This window comes from Vespula vulgaris, chromosome 2 (genome assembly GCF_905475345.1).
Source record: "Vespula vulgaris chromosome 2, iyVesVulg1.1, whole genome shotgun sequence".
NCBI lineage: Eukaryota > Metazoa > Arthropoda > Insecta > Hymenoptera > Vespidae > Vespula > Vespula vulgaris.
In genome coordinates, this window is record NC_066587.1 from 17,076,937 (window position 1) to 17,093,277 (window position 16,341).

General features: G+C 30.2%; 2 protein-coding genes across 5 annotated transcripts; one reads left to right on the forward strand and one right to left on the reverse strand.

Annotated features, from left to right (window-relative positions):
- Nucleotides 1–768: 768 nt before the first annotated feature.
- Nucleotides 769–9,922, reverse strand: LOC127072654 (tripeptidyl-peptidase 2). Of its 4 annotated transcripts, none has more exons than XM_051013228.1 (20): nt 9,696–9,922; nt 9,005–9,133; nt 8,767–8,934; nt 7,941–8,101; nt 7,677–7,840; nt 7,262–7,594; nt 6,884–7,153; nt 6,486–6,797; nt 6,187–6,343; nt 5,881–6,068; nt 5,635–5,789; nt 5,308–5,525; nt 4,993–5,227; nt 4,636–4,886; nt 4,302–4,418; nt 2,937–3,163; nt 2,790–2,801; nt 1,926–2,380; nt 1,641–1,856; nt 769–1,426 (listed from the first exon to the last, which is right to left on the reverse strand). In XM_051013228.1, the coding sequence occupies exons 1-19, from the start codon at nt 9,855–9,857 to the stop codon at nt 1,647–1,649; spliced, it is 3,924 nt and encodes a 1,307-aa protein (XP_050869185.1). In that variant the 5' UTR covers nt 9,858–9,922; the 3' UTR covers nt 769–1,426; nt 1,641–1,646. The 4 variants fall into 4 exon arrangements, with proteins under 4 accessions (XP_050869185.1, XP_050869187.1, XP_050869188.1 ...); XM_051013230.1 differs by lacking the exon at nt 4,302–4,418 and adding an exon at nt 3,765–3,776 and having other exon boundaries at nt 9,696–9,921; XM_051013231.1 differs by lacking the exon at nt 4,302–4,418 and having other exon boundaries at nt 9,696–9,921.
- A 374-nt stretch (nt 9,923–10,296) lies between these two features.
- LOC127072660 (UDP-glucuronic acid decarboxylase 1) lies at nt 10,297–14,589 on the forward strand. Its single transcript, XM_051013239.1, has 5 exons — nt 10,297–10,561; nt 11,531–12,145; nt 12,248–12,361; nt 12,564–12,884; nt 13,036–14,589. Exons 1-5 carry the CDS (start codon nt 10,501–10,503, stop codon nt 13,302–13,304), a joined length of 1,380 nt encoding a protein of 459 aa, XP_050869196.1. The 5' UTR covers nt 10,297–10,500; the 3' UTR covers nt 13,305–14,589.
- The last annotated feature ends 1,752 nt before the right edge of the window (nt 14,590–16,341 follow it).

The window sequence follows — 16,341 nt, forward strand, 5'->3', positions numbered from 1 at the left end:
AATACTCGATCACACGTAAATATTTCGTAAAAATATCCTATTTACATATGAATATATAATATTACAAATGAGTAGATTTGGTTTATATTTTCAAGTTATATTTTCATTATTATTTTTATTATCTGGATAACCAGGCATTTCATAAAAACAGTACAATTTTTCTCAAGGAAACATTTGAGTCATTATATTTTAAATATCCATCATTTGTATTTTAAGAGAGAGAGAGAATGAGAATGAGAATAACATAATTATTATATTTATATATTTCTGATAAAGAAAACCTTGTATATATATTTTTTTTTCGTTTATACTATAAGCTCCTCTCTCCCTTTTTTTATCATATTATATTCTATAGTGGGCATTTTCAGCATTGATTCATTATTTCATAGTATACTGACAGTATGTAAATTTATTGTTATAAATAGTGAAAAAAAAAAAAAAGAGAAAAAAGAAACTTTGTCTTGGCCAATAATATTTGTTGTGCTTTTAATGATAGTTCTATTACTTGAATTTATGCAACATTTATGTAGGATGGCACAAAATTTCATAGAGATGTTGCATATCATTATTACACACATGTTCTATTACATCAGTGTATATCATAAATAAACTATTTGAGCTTCATAATGATACAGTCACATGTTTATTTCAGAAATAATATCATAATAAGTTTTATATATATATATATATATATATATATATATATTTGAAGATGTAAAATAAATGAGGTGTATATACATACATTTGTGAGACTGTAAAACTGGAAAATGCCATTTAAAGTATAGATAAATTAGTTTTTTTTTATTTTTTTTTTTTTTTTCCATAAAAGAAGTCTGTATGTTATATAGCCTGAACTTATTGATGCAATCAATCAATTATTCAGCCATCAATATGACGTAATAAGCGCCTTTAAAATGCAGTCTCAAAGTATATAACACTTCTGATGAAGCGTAGAGTCAGCCCCGCATATATCGCAATCAAAATTTATATTCATCTATATCGTCAAATATTTTGCTAATCTCATCTCACATATTTAACTAAAATCTTTAGCATTGCATTGTGTTAATGAAAAATGTTCAATACAATTATTGCTATATGATATTTGTGTAAGCAAAAAACGATTTATAGTTATTTTTTGATGGTTTGCACAAACCATATACGTCGTAGGTACGAATATGACTCATTTTTTATAAGAGTTTAGTATTTTAATTATTTCTCTAAATTATTATTATTATTATTATTATTAATATTATTATTATAATTATTATTATTATTTTTGTTTTTTTCTCTATGAATAAAATAATATTTTTCTAAATGTATTTTACATCTGCATGACACAATGTCATTATCATTACAGTGCAATTAAAAACTCATTTTTAGAGTTTTTTTTTTTTTATTATGGTGATAGCCACAAATTGTGTTAAATCTGAAAAGAATTCATAATTCGTTTGTCAATATCCTAAAAAATTAATCATTAATTTTTTTTTTTTTTTTTTACTATAAATTTTATATATCCCTTATTAACTTATATTGACATATTTATTTAATTTAACTTCATTCTGCATGAATAAATATGAAAACAAAAAAAATCTTTTGTGTAACATTCTATTTATATTAAAATACATCATCGATTTACTTACTATTGATCAAAATGTCCTATATGCGGCTGGATAACGTGTTGGTATGCTTGTGATTAGATGACGCGACCAATAATTCCAACCCAAGATCCTTGTAATTTCTATACATTTTTCGTCTACTTCTTTTAATGGTTTTTCTTCATAAAAACGTGTCAATAATTTCAAATAACGTCCATAGTGATTATTAATATGTGCGTGCCACAAAGATAATATAAGCACCTGCAAAAAAAAAAAGAAAAACAATATATAATGTATGTCCTATATTATTTTAACAAAACAAAAATATACCTTAGTATCAGTTGGTTCAGCAAATTTCTGTACTTCTTGCCATACGTTAGTAACACCCTCAAGTAAATGCTCGTGAGAACTATTACCGTCACCTTTTTTTGTACCATGAACGTATAATCGTGCTAACGCACAACCTTTCTTCACCAATGCTTCTACTAATGTATTCTTTTGCTTATCCATCGTTGCTTTAATTTTGGCAGCATCAGGTCGTTGATCAGTCTTTAGGCCATAGTAGGCTAATAGTTTATCCTGATCAATATTTGTTATGACAACATCTGCAACGGCTAGTATTTGATTGGCCAGAGCAATAGAATTTTCAGAGATATCATCATGAGGTACATGACGACGTGCTTCAGGAGAATCCAAAGATGTTAACATAGCAGTGTGTACAGGCAAGTGGTCTGAGAAGATGTTCTTCAATTCTCCATACAATAAGTTTGCATATTCACCTGGTTCTGTTATAAGAATATTTATATGATATACATGTATACAAACAATTAAACACATTTAATTTATATTAGATACATAATACGTAACATGGTGTTTACAAAATTAATGTTTTTCTGAATGACAGCAAGACGTTTTTATAATTTACAGGATCATTGGTGATACATATTAAATGTCAAGGATACGAAAATATTATATTCCATTTGTAAACAAATGTAAATTACGGAAAAAACAAAAAATGGAAAGAAACATATATATTTGTAACTTAACATGCAAAAAATGTATGTGCAAGTGAATTATTGAACTTGTTCACAGAGAAAGAAAGAAAGAATCACCATTTGTATTATACGACGATAGGAATTTCAAATTAAATTTCAAAAAAAAAAACGTATCACAATATATATCGTAATAACTTACTTATAGATGGTGCTATATGAAGAAGCAAAACCGGAAAAAATAAAAATTTATACGTCGATAAATGAAATAAAAAAATAATGTAATATTATGACTATTATGAAAACTGATATATATATGAACAGATGTGAAAAGAAAATATTGAATTACCGAGTTTTGCAAGCCATGTGCATTTTAAATCTCGTAATGCCTCATTATATTCATCCCATTTGGTAGTCTTTTCTTTATCCGTTTTAGACGTAGCATTGCTTGATTTCTTAGTAGATTCAGATAATATGTATTTAAACGTATGGCTATCTACTTTCTTCTCCAACTCGTCTTTACAAAACGTAATTGTACCTTGAAGATAACTACCAAGAGTAGCACCTTTGGATATTCTTGAAAGAGAGAAAACAAAAATTATTTTTTGTTCAATACAAATATTTGTATATCTTCTTAATTATCATGACATATAATAGGAGGTAATTACCAAGCAGAAAACCATTGACAGATATATTTTAAAGGCTTAATGTAAAGCACATGTGTGAGAATATAAGATAATAATAGAGAAAGCAATATATATATATGTATACATATATATTGTTATACTACCAAAACATTTGATATTAATATAAGCTTCTCATTTCAATATTTTTGATATAATATTTTAACAAAACTATACTACCCTTCATCAAATTTCTGAGATCAAAATTTATAAAAAAAAGCTCTTTTTTATTTGAAAACAAATTTGTGCTCAATTGGTTATGGTATAGCTAAACAGCTGTTTTCATGTATTTAAAAAACGTTCGTGCAGCAAAATGATGTATAGTGAGTCAGGGATATACAATAAGCATTATTGCATAAAAACTGATAGGCATTTACATTGTTATATATTTTATTAGCTAAAAGAATAGATTTTTTTTTTTGCATATATCCTTAACTCTGCTTGAAGCATGTCAATTTGCAAAGAAGTTAATAAAAATAATATTATGAACTCACTTGTTTTCTGTGCTGCATTGAAAGATGAAAAAGAAAAAAGTTATATCTTAGTAGCTTTTAATAGCAAAATAATTTTAAGAGAAAAACTCGATTTTTTATATCAAGTATCAAGATCAGCTGTAAATAAAAATTGATAAAAAATAGGATTATCAAAAAGTGGACAAAAAGTCCACTTGTTTAAGAGAAAATTATTGGCATGCGTGCTTGAAAAAATCAACATACATATATGTACATATATACATATGTGTGAAGAAATAAAACGAGTAAATTCAAGCTATTGTTTGAATAAATATTTGATCTCGGATACTTGATTTTCTTTCTTTCTTTTTTTTTTCTTTTTCTCGCTGTAAAATTGTTGAAACATGTATGTTTGTATGAAATAAGTGTGTATGTGCGTACATAGAAATATGATTATCCTGCCTATCCTAAGAAACATTTGTATATACAGATTTACATATATAACTAATCCTCTATGGCAAAGATGGGCAATCGATGGTCAACGGGCTACATATATAGTTCGCGTTACTACTTACTTACCTTCTTCGGTAATAAAGTGAGAGAAAACGATTCCCACTATTTAACAATCCGCTATGCCTCATGAAGTTGCACTGTTTTTGTTTCTGTCTATTTATGGGTAGTCGGTCGAAATAATGGCTAAAGAATTTATATAAGTAGTGGAAAAAAAGATTGATCGATGGTGGGGATTGTATGGCTCGTGGCGGAAAAAAAGTTGCTCACCTTTGCTCTATTACATTTAACTAGCTAATTTCAATAATCTTTTATTATCGTCATTGAGTAAGAAAAAAAATTGTAATCGTTTTGTAGTTAACTATATCGCATTATGTAAAATGAATAGAATGTAAATACTTACTTGTTTTCATTTGACATAGGTGCAACAAATAAGGGAAGAATATGTCCAGGTGGAATAGATGCAGCGACCATCTTTTTTCCACCAATTATGGCCTGAGATTGACTGGCATAAATATCAAGTATTATTGGATTGTTAAGTTTTTGACTCAAAAGCAAAGGCATATCTGTTAATCTGTCTAATAACTCTTTCTTTTCGTGACGCACATGCATCTTCAATGTATAGTCACCTTTTTCCAATTTTTGAATAGTGTACTACGATCATAATAATATCTTATTGTTTTTTCTTTTCTTTTTTTTTTCTTTTAAAATTTTTTTAATATCATACAATTTCTACTTATATCGATATTTATTTACTTACCTTAGATGGGTATGCATCACCACAGGCAATAAGTTGTTTGTTGGAATCATATATCATCCACATTTGACTCTCATATTCACTCTCATACAGCAAATTACTAAGTAATGCAGCATTTGGGGTAACTTCAGTTGCTTTTGCCGAATGGAATGTGTATGTTAATTGTAATTCATAAATTTGTCTGGCAGGTGGAATAACATCACGAGCTCGTAAAGGAATAATTTTTGAATCCGTCGGTCTGAAATCACATAATTAACGACAATTAACGATCCGCACTTATATACATACGATTAATAAAAATATTATGTCACACCATACTTTAAAATTTGTACAGATGATTTAAGAGTGACACATGGTACAACTTCTTCGATTCTCAAAGAACTTCGTAATTCTAAGCGATTTATACCATCGCCCGATTGCATCGTTAAGTTACCATTTATTATACGAAGACCATGAAATTCTATTGTATAATCTATTAACATATCCCCCAAATTTGCCCAATATTTTGCAATAACAACTTCCACAATCAAACCACCCTAGAAATAAATTTTATATTATTACAATGCACATAAGAAAATAAATCAACAAATTTTAGAAACATTAATTTTACGACAGAGCAATAAATAAAATAAATATTCATGATACCTCAACAGCAAATGGTTGTACACATTCTGCTTGTGGTGTAACTCCTATCATTTTGTTAACTTCAAGTGTTTTACATGCTAATCGTGGTTTCAGTTGAATTGTATGAACTACAAATCTACTAGTCTTGTCTTTTTCCGTACTCCTTATCTTGAGGACTATAATTTAAATCAAATGAAAATGAATTTTCAATGACAGTCATTGGTATCAAACATCGATGGAACAAACATAATTTTGAATTTAATTTACCTGCCCACGTGGCATCTTCGGGAACGAGAATAAAATGACGCTGGATTGTATTTGGTTTAAATAAAACATTTGTATATGTTAGATCAGGGAGAAGAGCTGTTTTTGGCAGTACCATTGGTTGCACTACCGTGATAGGAATTTGGAACACTGGCCCTTTTGCAATATTGGTTACATCATAAGCTCTAACACTGAAATTTTTATGAAGCAAAAAATGATATATAGTATACGTTTAATATCAGATAAATATTTAATGCTACATATGATTTTATATATTTAATAAAAAACAAAAATCGTTAACTTGCTCACCTTGTAGCATGAACACCTTCTGGCAAATTAGAACCATCGATACTAATTGCGAAAGCACGGGGCATATGCATTAGATCAAGATGCGTTGGGAATCGAACCCAAGATACCTCGCACACCAAAGTCAATTTTAAATTAAAATCAATTTTACGTGATGGATCTGTGAATCACCGTAATGTTTAAAATAATTGTCTACTTTTGATTAAAAAAAAAAAAAGAAAGAAAGAAAGAAAGAAAGAAAGAAACAAAGAAAGAAAGAAAGAAAGAAAAAAAAGAAAGAAAAATTTGTAATAAAATTATACCAGTGTTTTCACTATCAAGGAATATTGGTTCAACAGTAACTGAATAATCTTTCGGCCGATCAATAACACCGACTCTCATATGAATTCCTTTGGAATTATTTGTCCCACAATTGATTGAAAATCTGATATCTCTTTCTGGTACATCGCAATAGGTAACGAGATTATCAAATGCACGTTCAACTTGCAATAAACCTGAACCTTGTGCAAATGGATCTAAATTCGATATGTATAAAGCAGTATTTTCAAGCGCTCTTTTGATACTGTACGGAGAATATGCACAACCCTTAGCAATAAGTCCAGATATAAGTACCGCTGTAATATATATAAATGTATATATACAATTACGAAATAGAAAGAATAATATTTCAAAATATATAATCATTAAATGATATACATACCAATGGCACCAGTGACATGTGGACTGGCCATACTTGTACCATTCATAAGTTGACTTTTTCTTAATGTGAAATTAGGAACACTCGTAATAGCTCCACCAGGAGCGCATACAGTAACACCAAAACCACCGTCTATCATCGGACCGCGAGAAGACCATGTATATGGCATACCAGGCATTTTTTCTCTCAGGGAGTATTCAGCCACCATCATATCAGGTGAAACATAAGCACCAACACTAATAATACTGTTTGAATTGATGTCTGGTGGTGTTCCTATAGTACAATTAAAAACAATTAATTTGATGTTATATAAATATAACACATATACACACATGTGTATATATATATATAAATACAATACAGCAGTTATTGGTTACATACCAATAGTACATAATGCTGGTCCAAGATTTCCAGCAGACGCAACCCACGTTATACCATATTTATCAATAACTTCGTTCATTAATTCTCCTATTCGTCCTGTATTAGACCAATGAGCATGTTCACCATAACTCATATTTATAACATGAATTTTTTCTTTACGCTGCATGATGTGTATCATTGCTCTTACTATTGCTGTTCCTGTTTCCATAGTGCCTATACGTCCATCTCCGACTGTTAGTGAAATTATTTGAGCACCAGGTGCTACACCATTTAATTCTGGATTTTCAGGAAAATATGCTGCTGCTATTGAAGCTACGTGCGTTCCGTGACTTGCTAGAATATATCAAGTTAAATGAAATTTATGTTTGTAGAATGATGGTTATTGAATAAATGATTAAAGACATCGATTACTTACAACAGAGACTAACTATTTCAAGGGTATTTCCATCATCATGAACATTAATGCTAACATTTAACTGATCTTCTTGATTTAGGGGAGCATATTCTCTTGTCAAAGAATATTCTCCAAGATAAACACCAGCTTCTAAATCGCCTTCTTCAGAAGTATCAATACATGCTCTATAATATATATATATATACATTGATTATTTTTATAAAAACAAAATATCTTACATTTCTTTAACTTATAATATTATTATTAATTTCGGGATATAATTACCTCCAGACATTGCCATCGTGGAATACAACAACATCATACATAGGTCCAGAATCTGAATATTTTTTTTCTGCATTGTTGAGTACTTCAACTCTAGCTTCTAATTCCTCTTTTTCTAATTTTTCTTCTAAGGTGGATAATTGTGAGTTCTTCGCCTCAAATTCCTATGTGTAATAAATATTTTGATACAATAAGAGTGAATATATATCAATATTAATTATAAACATAAAATTTTAATTTTGCAAAAACAAAATATGATAAAATATAATTAAAAAAAAATGTATATATATATATGTATATATATATATATATATATAGAAATGAAACACACACGCATATACACAAGAGTAAAGAATGGCTCCAATTTCTCTATCAAACTTATTATGTAATGTCATCAATAGCTTTACATCACTTCAAACTGCCAAATATAAATAGCATTAGACACCAATCACTGTAGCTTGTTGTGAAACTGCCGTCCTAATTACATGGTTTAACATACAACAACACTATCTTTGGATCACATGGTCTAAAATTCTAATTACAACTGAGTTTCATTAAATGTGTACATATAATTCATTCAACAATTCTTTAATGTTAAAAATTAATTTAAAAAATCTAAACATTATATTATTATTTCTGATCATAACAGAATATTTAATTAAATTATTTAATTAATTGAATTAGAAATATTTAAATAAATAATATTTAATTAATTACTTCGTTGATACTCTCAATGCTTTCATGCAAATTAATTTTTGATTTATACCTGTTATTATTCACAATAAAAAAAAAAGAAGACAAAGAAAAAGAAAACAATAAAAAATATTACTTGTAACTGTCTAGAAGCTTCTGCGAGAGCAGCTTTTTGTCCGTCATCCCAAAATCTTTTTTTTCTTTCTGCTGTAACTCTGTCTTTTAATTTGCCAGGATACAATGTAAATAAATTTTTTACCCCGATATGATATTCGCCGCTTGGATTATTCCAATTCGTAGGGACCTTTAAATAAAAACTTTAAATATAACTTACTTTTCATTCCAACTTCTTAATCAAAGATCAAACTAAATACCTTTAATTTACGACCTGTGATACCAATTATATATCCATCTGGAGCCTGTACAACTTTGCTTGTGTCAACATCGCCAGCACCACTGCAGTCAAATCTTTCAATTATTTTTGTTTTCCCATCCGAGGTCACCTGAAATTAAGCATTAAACTTGTACATCGTCATTAATCTATATCAAACAGCAAATAATATTATCCAACCTTTGAAAGTCAAATATAGAAAAAAAAAAGGAAAAAAGAAAAAAAAAATATCTGAGTAAAATATTTTATACAACCTTGAGATGAATCAACAATATTAACAGACAAGTGATATATGTAGTCAAAATTAATCCTAAAGTAAGAAAGCAAACAATGACTTTGCATGATAAAGTTCAATGACAATGACCATCCCACTAATGGTTGTATAAGTTCATATTTCAAAACAAATCTCTAGAAGATCCTTTTAATTTGAAAAATTAAACAAAATGTTCGGTATTAAGGATGAATTGAATATATGCCAAAATGAAAGAAATACAATGGAAAGAGATCCATCTATAGCAATAATGACGTACAAAGAAGACAATAGAAGCGCGGATGGAACGTAATCAAGAGAAGAAAACTAAATAAACGGGTTTGGCGGTATTATTTCGAAAATAAAATAAAATTGTATAAGAGCGTCTAAGCGAGGCGTGTCTTTGTGTGTTGACTGTTCTCACCTGCATACCCGGTGCTCCAGGATCGACACCGGAATCGAGAATAGCAATAACGACGCCTCGTCCATCGTATTCGGGATATTTCGTGAGAAATTGAGTGACACCTGTTTCTTTTTTAGGCAGTAGGCCCCACACAGGAAAATTACAGTCAATGATGTCTGCCATGTTTCAAATGCCACTGCCACCGTGACTGCAGAAAAACCACTTGAGATGTTTCCTTTGTACTGCCACTGCCTTTATATATCAATCAAAAAATAGGTTCTGCGCCTGCGTGTGCAGATACGAACGAACGGACGAGAAGACAAACCGTAGAGAAATCTGAACATTTTTTAGAGGTTAACTTATCGACTGAAGATACAACAAAACGATCCAATATATCCTCTAACAAATAACAAATCCTAATTAAAACGATCATATCGATCGATATATCAATCGATATGTTTTATTTCAACGATACGATATCCTTTTATTCGCCGTTTAATTTAAAGCGATAAATCTAAATTACGAGTCAAGTCGTATATGTATTTACATCGAACGGCCTATAGATGGCAGTATCTACACTACGTCAATAATCATTTAGTGTAGTAATCATACGCGATATCGTGATCTTTTAGCAAGGCTGTCGTGTATATGTCGTTACGCGTCGGGAGCTACTTCCGAGGTTATGTTCGTTCGAGTTGTGTTTTGAAAAATGCACGATCCACCTACGGTTTCTCTGTTTCGCGTAGGAAACCATATCGATGTGGTGGCACTCCAATGAGAACAGTGATCGAAATATATTAAAGTGCGACATGTGCAATACAAAAGCATGGTCATTACCCAGAGAAAGATGAAACAGCTTGCCCTATCCATCGTTTGTATTATTCTAGGTATGTTATTTCTTCTTTTTCTTCTTCTTCTTTTTTTTTCTAACGAAACATATGAAATTTATCATTGAATAATCGATGATATTTTAATCGTTCGATCTTACGATCGAGAGATTATCGTTTACTGCATTTTTATTCAAGAGAATTAAATTCATTTCGATATTGTAGAAAACGTTCGTTTGCATAATCGTATAATTGTTTTCGCGATCGTATGATTACGAAGACAAAGTATGAGACGCTAACGAAATAACGATGACGCAAGCCTACGATCTCTAATGTCAATGACAACATAACAATGAATCGTATTTTCTTCGTTCGACTTTATTATGTGTTTCTAAGGACAAAGCGACAGGGAAAAAAAAGAAAAAGAAAAATAAACAACAAATAAGAACGATGATCGAACAGAAAGCCAATTGAAATTTCGTTTTTTTCAAGTAATCGTAATAATAGATCGATAGTCGAAATTAGATATTAATTTATGACGACATTGCCTTATAGATATACATACTTATAGATAACAGTCTGTAATCCGTAATATACGAGCAATACGAAGTCTGTTACATCCTACATCGCACAAAGAATTTTTCCATCGGCAAATTTCGCGCCAAATTTTGCTTCCATATTAATAAAGGAAAAAAAAAAAATATATATATATATATTCATAAAAACTCTAAAAACAAATCGATAACGTCGATTAACTTTATCACTTATAATCCTGCTAAATCGAATTTCAAATTAGTTTCGAAATAAATACGAACCGATTTAGACTATCAACGACTCGTTCGTATTTTCGCGCGAAAATACAAAATCACGTATTACAACGATATAGCAAATTTTTTGTCGCGATATACCAAACTCTATTATTACCGTCTATTAAACTTTCCACGTTGTTTTTATAACGAGAACGAAAGAAGAAATAAAAAGAAAATAACAAAGAAAATTAAATAATAAAAAAGCAGAAAACCCTTGCAGTTTTAGGATTCTACAAAGGTTTGGTAAGTACAGAAGACGAGGAAGATTTTTCTCCGTCGCGACAAACTGGTAACAAGGTAGAACGTACTAGCAAATTACAAAAAGAAAATGAAAACGAATTGCTACAAGAGAAGATCGACGGTAGAGATGAATATGGGGGTAGACTTATCGATAGAAATACCGATATCAAGGACATCGAGGAAGCTAAAATTCGTATACGCGAGCTTGAAGGTAAATTACGTCATCTCGAAGCAAAAATTGAGAATCGGGTGCCGAAGGATTTTCCAACGGTGAAGTTCCTCAATTATAAAAATCGTAAAAGGATATTGGTTACCGGTGGAGCTGGTTTCGTTGGTTCTCATTTGGTCGATCGATTGATGTTAGCCGGTCACGAAGTTATAGTGGTAGATAATTTTTTTACTGGACGAAAGAGAAACGTGGAACATTGGGTCGGCCATGAGAATTTCGAATTGGTACATCACGACATCGTCAGACCATTGTATTTGGAAGTTGACGAGATCTATCATCTGGCTAGTCCAGCTAGTCCACCTCATTACATGTTGAATCCTGTTAAAACGATTAAAACTAATACACTTGGTACTATAAATATGTTAGGTACGTATAACGTTTTATTTTATAAACGAGTCTTCTTACGACTTCTTACGATATTATCGAAGATAGTAGATACATATAATATAATGTTTGAAAAAATTACAGGACTCGCCAAGCGAGTTGGCGCACGTGTATTAATTGCCAGTACGTCCGAAGTTTATGGGGATCCTAACGAGCACCCCCAGACGGAGACTTACTGGGGTCACGTTAATCCTATCGGTAGGTTTCTCTTATTATAATAATAATAATAATTATTATTATTATTATTTTGTAACTAATTTAATGAGGAAACGTATGTTCGATGTTACGTGAAAGAACGTAATTTCTCATACGATTGGCACGCTTTCATTTTGATTTTTTTTTCTTTTATTTTCTATTTTTTTTTGTTTTTTTTTTGTTTTTATGTAATATATCCATTCAGGTCCAAGAGCGTGCTATGACGAAGGAAAAAGAGTCGCTGAAACGTTAAGTTACGCCTACATGAGACAAGAAGGTGTGTCGGTACGAGTAGCACGAATTTTTAATACTTTTGGGCCAAGAATGCACATGAACGATGGACGGGTCGTATCGAATTTTATTCTCCAAGCTTTGCAAAACGACTCGATCACCATTTATGGCAATGGAAAGCAAACAAGGTCTTTCCAGTACGTCACAGATTTGGTAGATGGATTGGTTGCCTTGATGGCTTCTAATTATACGTTGCCCGTAAATATTGGTAATCCGGTTGAACACACTATCGAAGGTAAAGGAAAAACTTTGTAAATTATCTAACAGAAATAATAACAAAAAAAAAAAAAAAAATACAAAGAAAAATAAAAGATAGAGAAAAGGAAAAGAAGACAAAAAAAAATTAAGATTAACGTGCCTTTTTTTTTTCTTTCCGATGCTTACAGAATTCGCGTTTATTATAAAGGATTTGATTGGTGGTACTAGTAAAATAGTTGAACTTGCCGCGGTAGAAGACGATCCACAAAGAAGAAGGCCAGATATTAGCAGAGCAAAAAAATATTTGAATTGGCAACCGAAAGTTCCTTTAGCCGAAGGTTTGAAGAAAACTATCATGTATTTTGCGAAAGAATTGCAAAGAACAATGCACTCGCAAAAGGATAGTATTAAACATTCATCTTATAAAAATGATCATGACATAATAGATCATCTCTAAGAGTTGATTCGTTGTTACATTCGTAATACCCATCTTTACAAGTGACAGAAGTTGTCGTCACTGAGCCATGGACCACTATGTGCCAAAAGATTCCCCGTCCAATTCTGGATTCTACGAAAATTTAGAAATTAATTGACACAGAATTATTATTAATTAGAGATGAAATCTTATCGATATGGAATTGCAGCTTTTAATACGACTAACATAAAATCGATTAAGGTTTAATTAATATTGTTTTGTAGCTTCGACGAAACATTAATTGTCTTTTCATTTTTTTTTTATTTATTAGTGCAAATAATAATGAAAATATATATATGTGTGTATGTATATTTATATGTATATATATATATATATATATGTATGTATGTATATATATATATATATATATATATATATATATATATATATATAATTGCCTATTCTTGGATTAGCCAAGGAAATGAAATGAACTTTCTCTCTGTGTCTTTCTCTCTGTGTCGTTCTCTCTCTTCTAACCTTAATACATATTTACATTTTACATGTGTTTATTGTGTTCTTCGACGTCAATAATACACAATCAACGCTTAAAGTTAAATGCTACACAATACTGGTCCCATCGATATTTTTGGGATATTATATATAGTATGTATAATTTTAACGATATAACAATCGTAATGAATTATCATGTGATAAATAATACACGAACTGCTTGTTCTACTTATCTATTGATTAAAGAGATAAGTAATATATATATATATATATATATATATATATATATATATATATATATATATAGATAACGTTACATTGATTATACTTTAATTCTTTTGCTTCATCGTTCTAAAAGTAAGATCGCGCGAAAGTAATTTTTGTATTAACGTTATAATTCTCCTATCGTGTGATTTATACGATATATACATACGTACAGACATATACGTATATACGTATATGTGTAGCATAAATCAAAATTTGAAGTACCTTTCGAGAGATGCTGATGTCTCGTTGAAAAATTAAATAAGTAATATTCTCTTTCACTAGACATTAACATCTTTAACGATGTTACTCCGGGTATTGATTTTTACGATTATAAACAGCGAGACTGTAATGCAACAGCGCAAAGAAAATCGGGAAAGTAATTTTATACGTTAAGCGTAATTGTATACTAAATACGTATAATTACAGTAAATCTGTAAAATAAAAAAGAGAAAAAAAAACATTTCTTCGTTTGCCATCACCAATATATTATATGACGAAATTATTTATTATTATAATATTAATAACGTATGAAAAAAAAAGAAGCGAAAAAGAGAGAGAAAAGTGTGTAAAGTAGTTAAAATAAAATTTATTTATTGTGTTTATACATTATATCAAACTTGTAGGAATATCAATTATCGTAAACTTGGATATTTCTACTAATGCTAACTTACATTTAAATATTACTAACTAACTAGACTAATAACAATAATTTGTATCTAAATTTATTCAAAAGGTATATATATATATGTATAAAACATAATTGCGTTATTGTGTCAATTTTACGCGCTTAATGATTGTTCCCTTGTTTTTTTATATATACACATTTATAAATTATACGAGTATATTCTAATGGAAGAAAAAAAAAAAAGAAAAAAAAATTATATATATATATCCAAGGTGTGACTAGTCTTCGTAACAATAAATAAAATATTTCAAAGATCTTTATAAATCGTTGTAATTTACTATTTCTATCTTCTTCTTTATTTATCTCTTTTTAGTTATAGATTATAATACTTCGAGAAACAAAAAAAAAAAGAAAAAGAAAGAAAAGAAAAAGTACGAATGGCGGGTCGATTCTTTTAAATACCAATTACTTCTTGTTTAAATAGTAACTAATATTTTCTTTCATCGTTGTAGCCTTGCAATTTCCAAAAAGAAAAAAGGAGAGGAAAAAAAGAAGACAAAATCAGTCCGAAAAGTGTCTCGAAAAAGATAGCAATCGATTTTTACAAATCGTCTTTGAAACAGTTTTGACCCACCTAGAAATTTTCGGCCCACCCAGTTATATCGCTTGATTGAACGATATCGTGATAACGATTATTTTACTTCGTATCTAATGAATACGATGATCGTCGCGGTTTACATTCGTTATCTTGTATATCAAAGAGAGAGAGAAAGAGAGAGAGAGAGAGACAGAGAGACAGAGAAAAATCTTTTACGTTTCATAGACTCGAGAGCATATGCATACATACATACATACATACATACATGTATATATACATACATATATATGGACGTCTCGCTACGAGGAATATCCGGAGACTTCCCTTACGCAACGTATCTCAGATTATTTTTGTTCTCTCTCTCTCTCTCTCTTTGTCTCTCCTTCTCTCTTGGTTGAAGCTGATCAGACTAGATAATATTATAATTCCGTCGTGGACAACGAGCACGTAGATATTTCATGATACGGATTTCAGGACGAGCTTGTGAAGAATCGTTCGTGGCCGTTTAGATCGCATTTGAAGGGCCGATTGAACGTAATGGGTGACGCGTGGGCTCTCTGACAGGGCGCGCGTGGTCGTCCTGTCTCTTAAGAAAGAGAAGACTATATGCAAAAGATAATTTGTACGACGAGGAAAACGATAGGGAAGAGAGAGAGAGACAGAGGGAGATGGAAGAACGAGACGATGCGATTCTTAACGATAATCATCGCATCCGGGATATGTATCACAACTACGCTCGAACGAATACCAAAATGTCCGAAAGGTGAAGACTATGAAATATTTCAAGTTGACATAACTGACAACGAGAGATCCGTTTTTGTAATGTTTTCTTTCTTTTTTTTATTATTATTATCTTTTTCTGTTTTAACCAATTTTAAAGCCATGCCCAAGTTTTAATCCTCTATATAACGTCATGTTATATATTCAAAAGTTACATAATCGTATATCCGTATTCTTAAAATTTTATTTCATCATTTCGTCGATCAACGATATTTCAATGGTTAACATATATACTAAAGGTTAATATTACCTAAGAATAATTATAAGTTAAATTATAAATTATCTAAATTCTTTTTTCT

What these genes read in the sequence shown, in the direction of transcription:
- LOC127072654 (XM_051013228.1), bottom strand. Translation starts at nt 9,857, where the DNA reads ATGGCAGACATCATTGACTGTAATTTTCCTGTGTGGGGCCTACTGCCT. An exon ending in CTGGAGCACCGGGTATGCAG is followed by an intron (nt 9,134 to 9,695) that starts GTGAGAACAGTC and finishes GCTTAATTTCAG; the next exon opens with GTGACCTCGGATGGGAAAAC. An exon ending in TACAACCATTTGCTGTTGAG is followed by an intron (nt 5,526 to 5,634) that starts GTATCATGAATA and finishes ATTTATTTCTAG; the next exon opens with GGTGGTTTGATTGTGGAAGT.
- LOC127072660 (XM_051013239.1), top strand. Translation starts at nt 10,501, where the DNA reads ATGGTCATTACCCAGAGAAAGATGAAACAGCTTGCCCTATCCATCGTT. An exon ending in TGGTACTATAAATATGTTAG is followed by an intron (nt 12,146 to 12,247) that starts GTACGTATAACG and finishes AAAAAATTACAG; the next exon opens with GACTCGCCAAGCGAGTTGGC. An exon ending in GGTTGAACACACTATCGAAG is followed by an intron (nt 12,885 to 13,035) that starts GTAAAGGAAAAA and finishes CGATGCTTACAG; the next exon opens with AATTCGCGTTTATTATAAAG.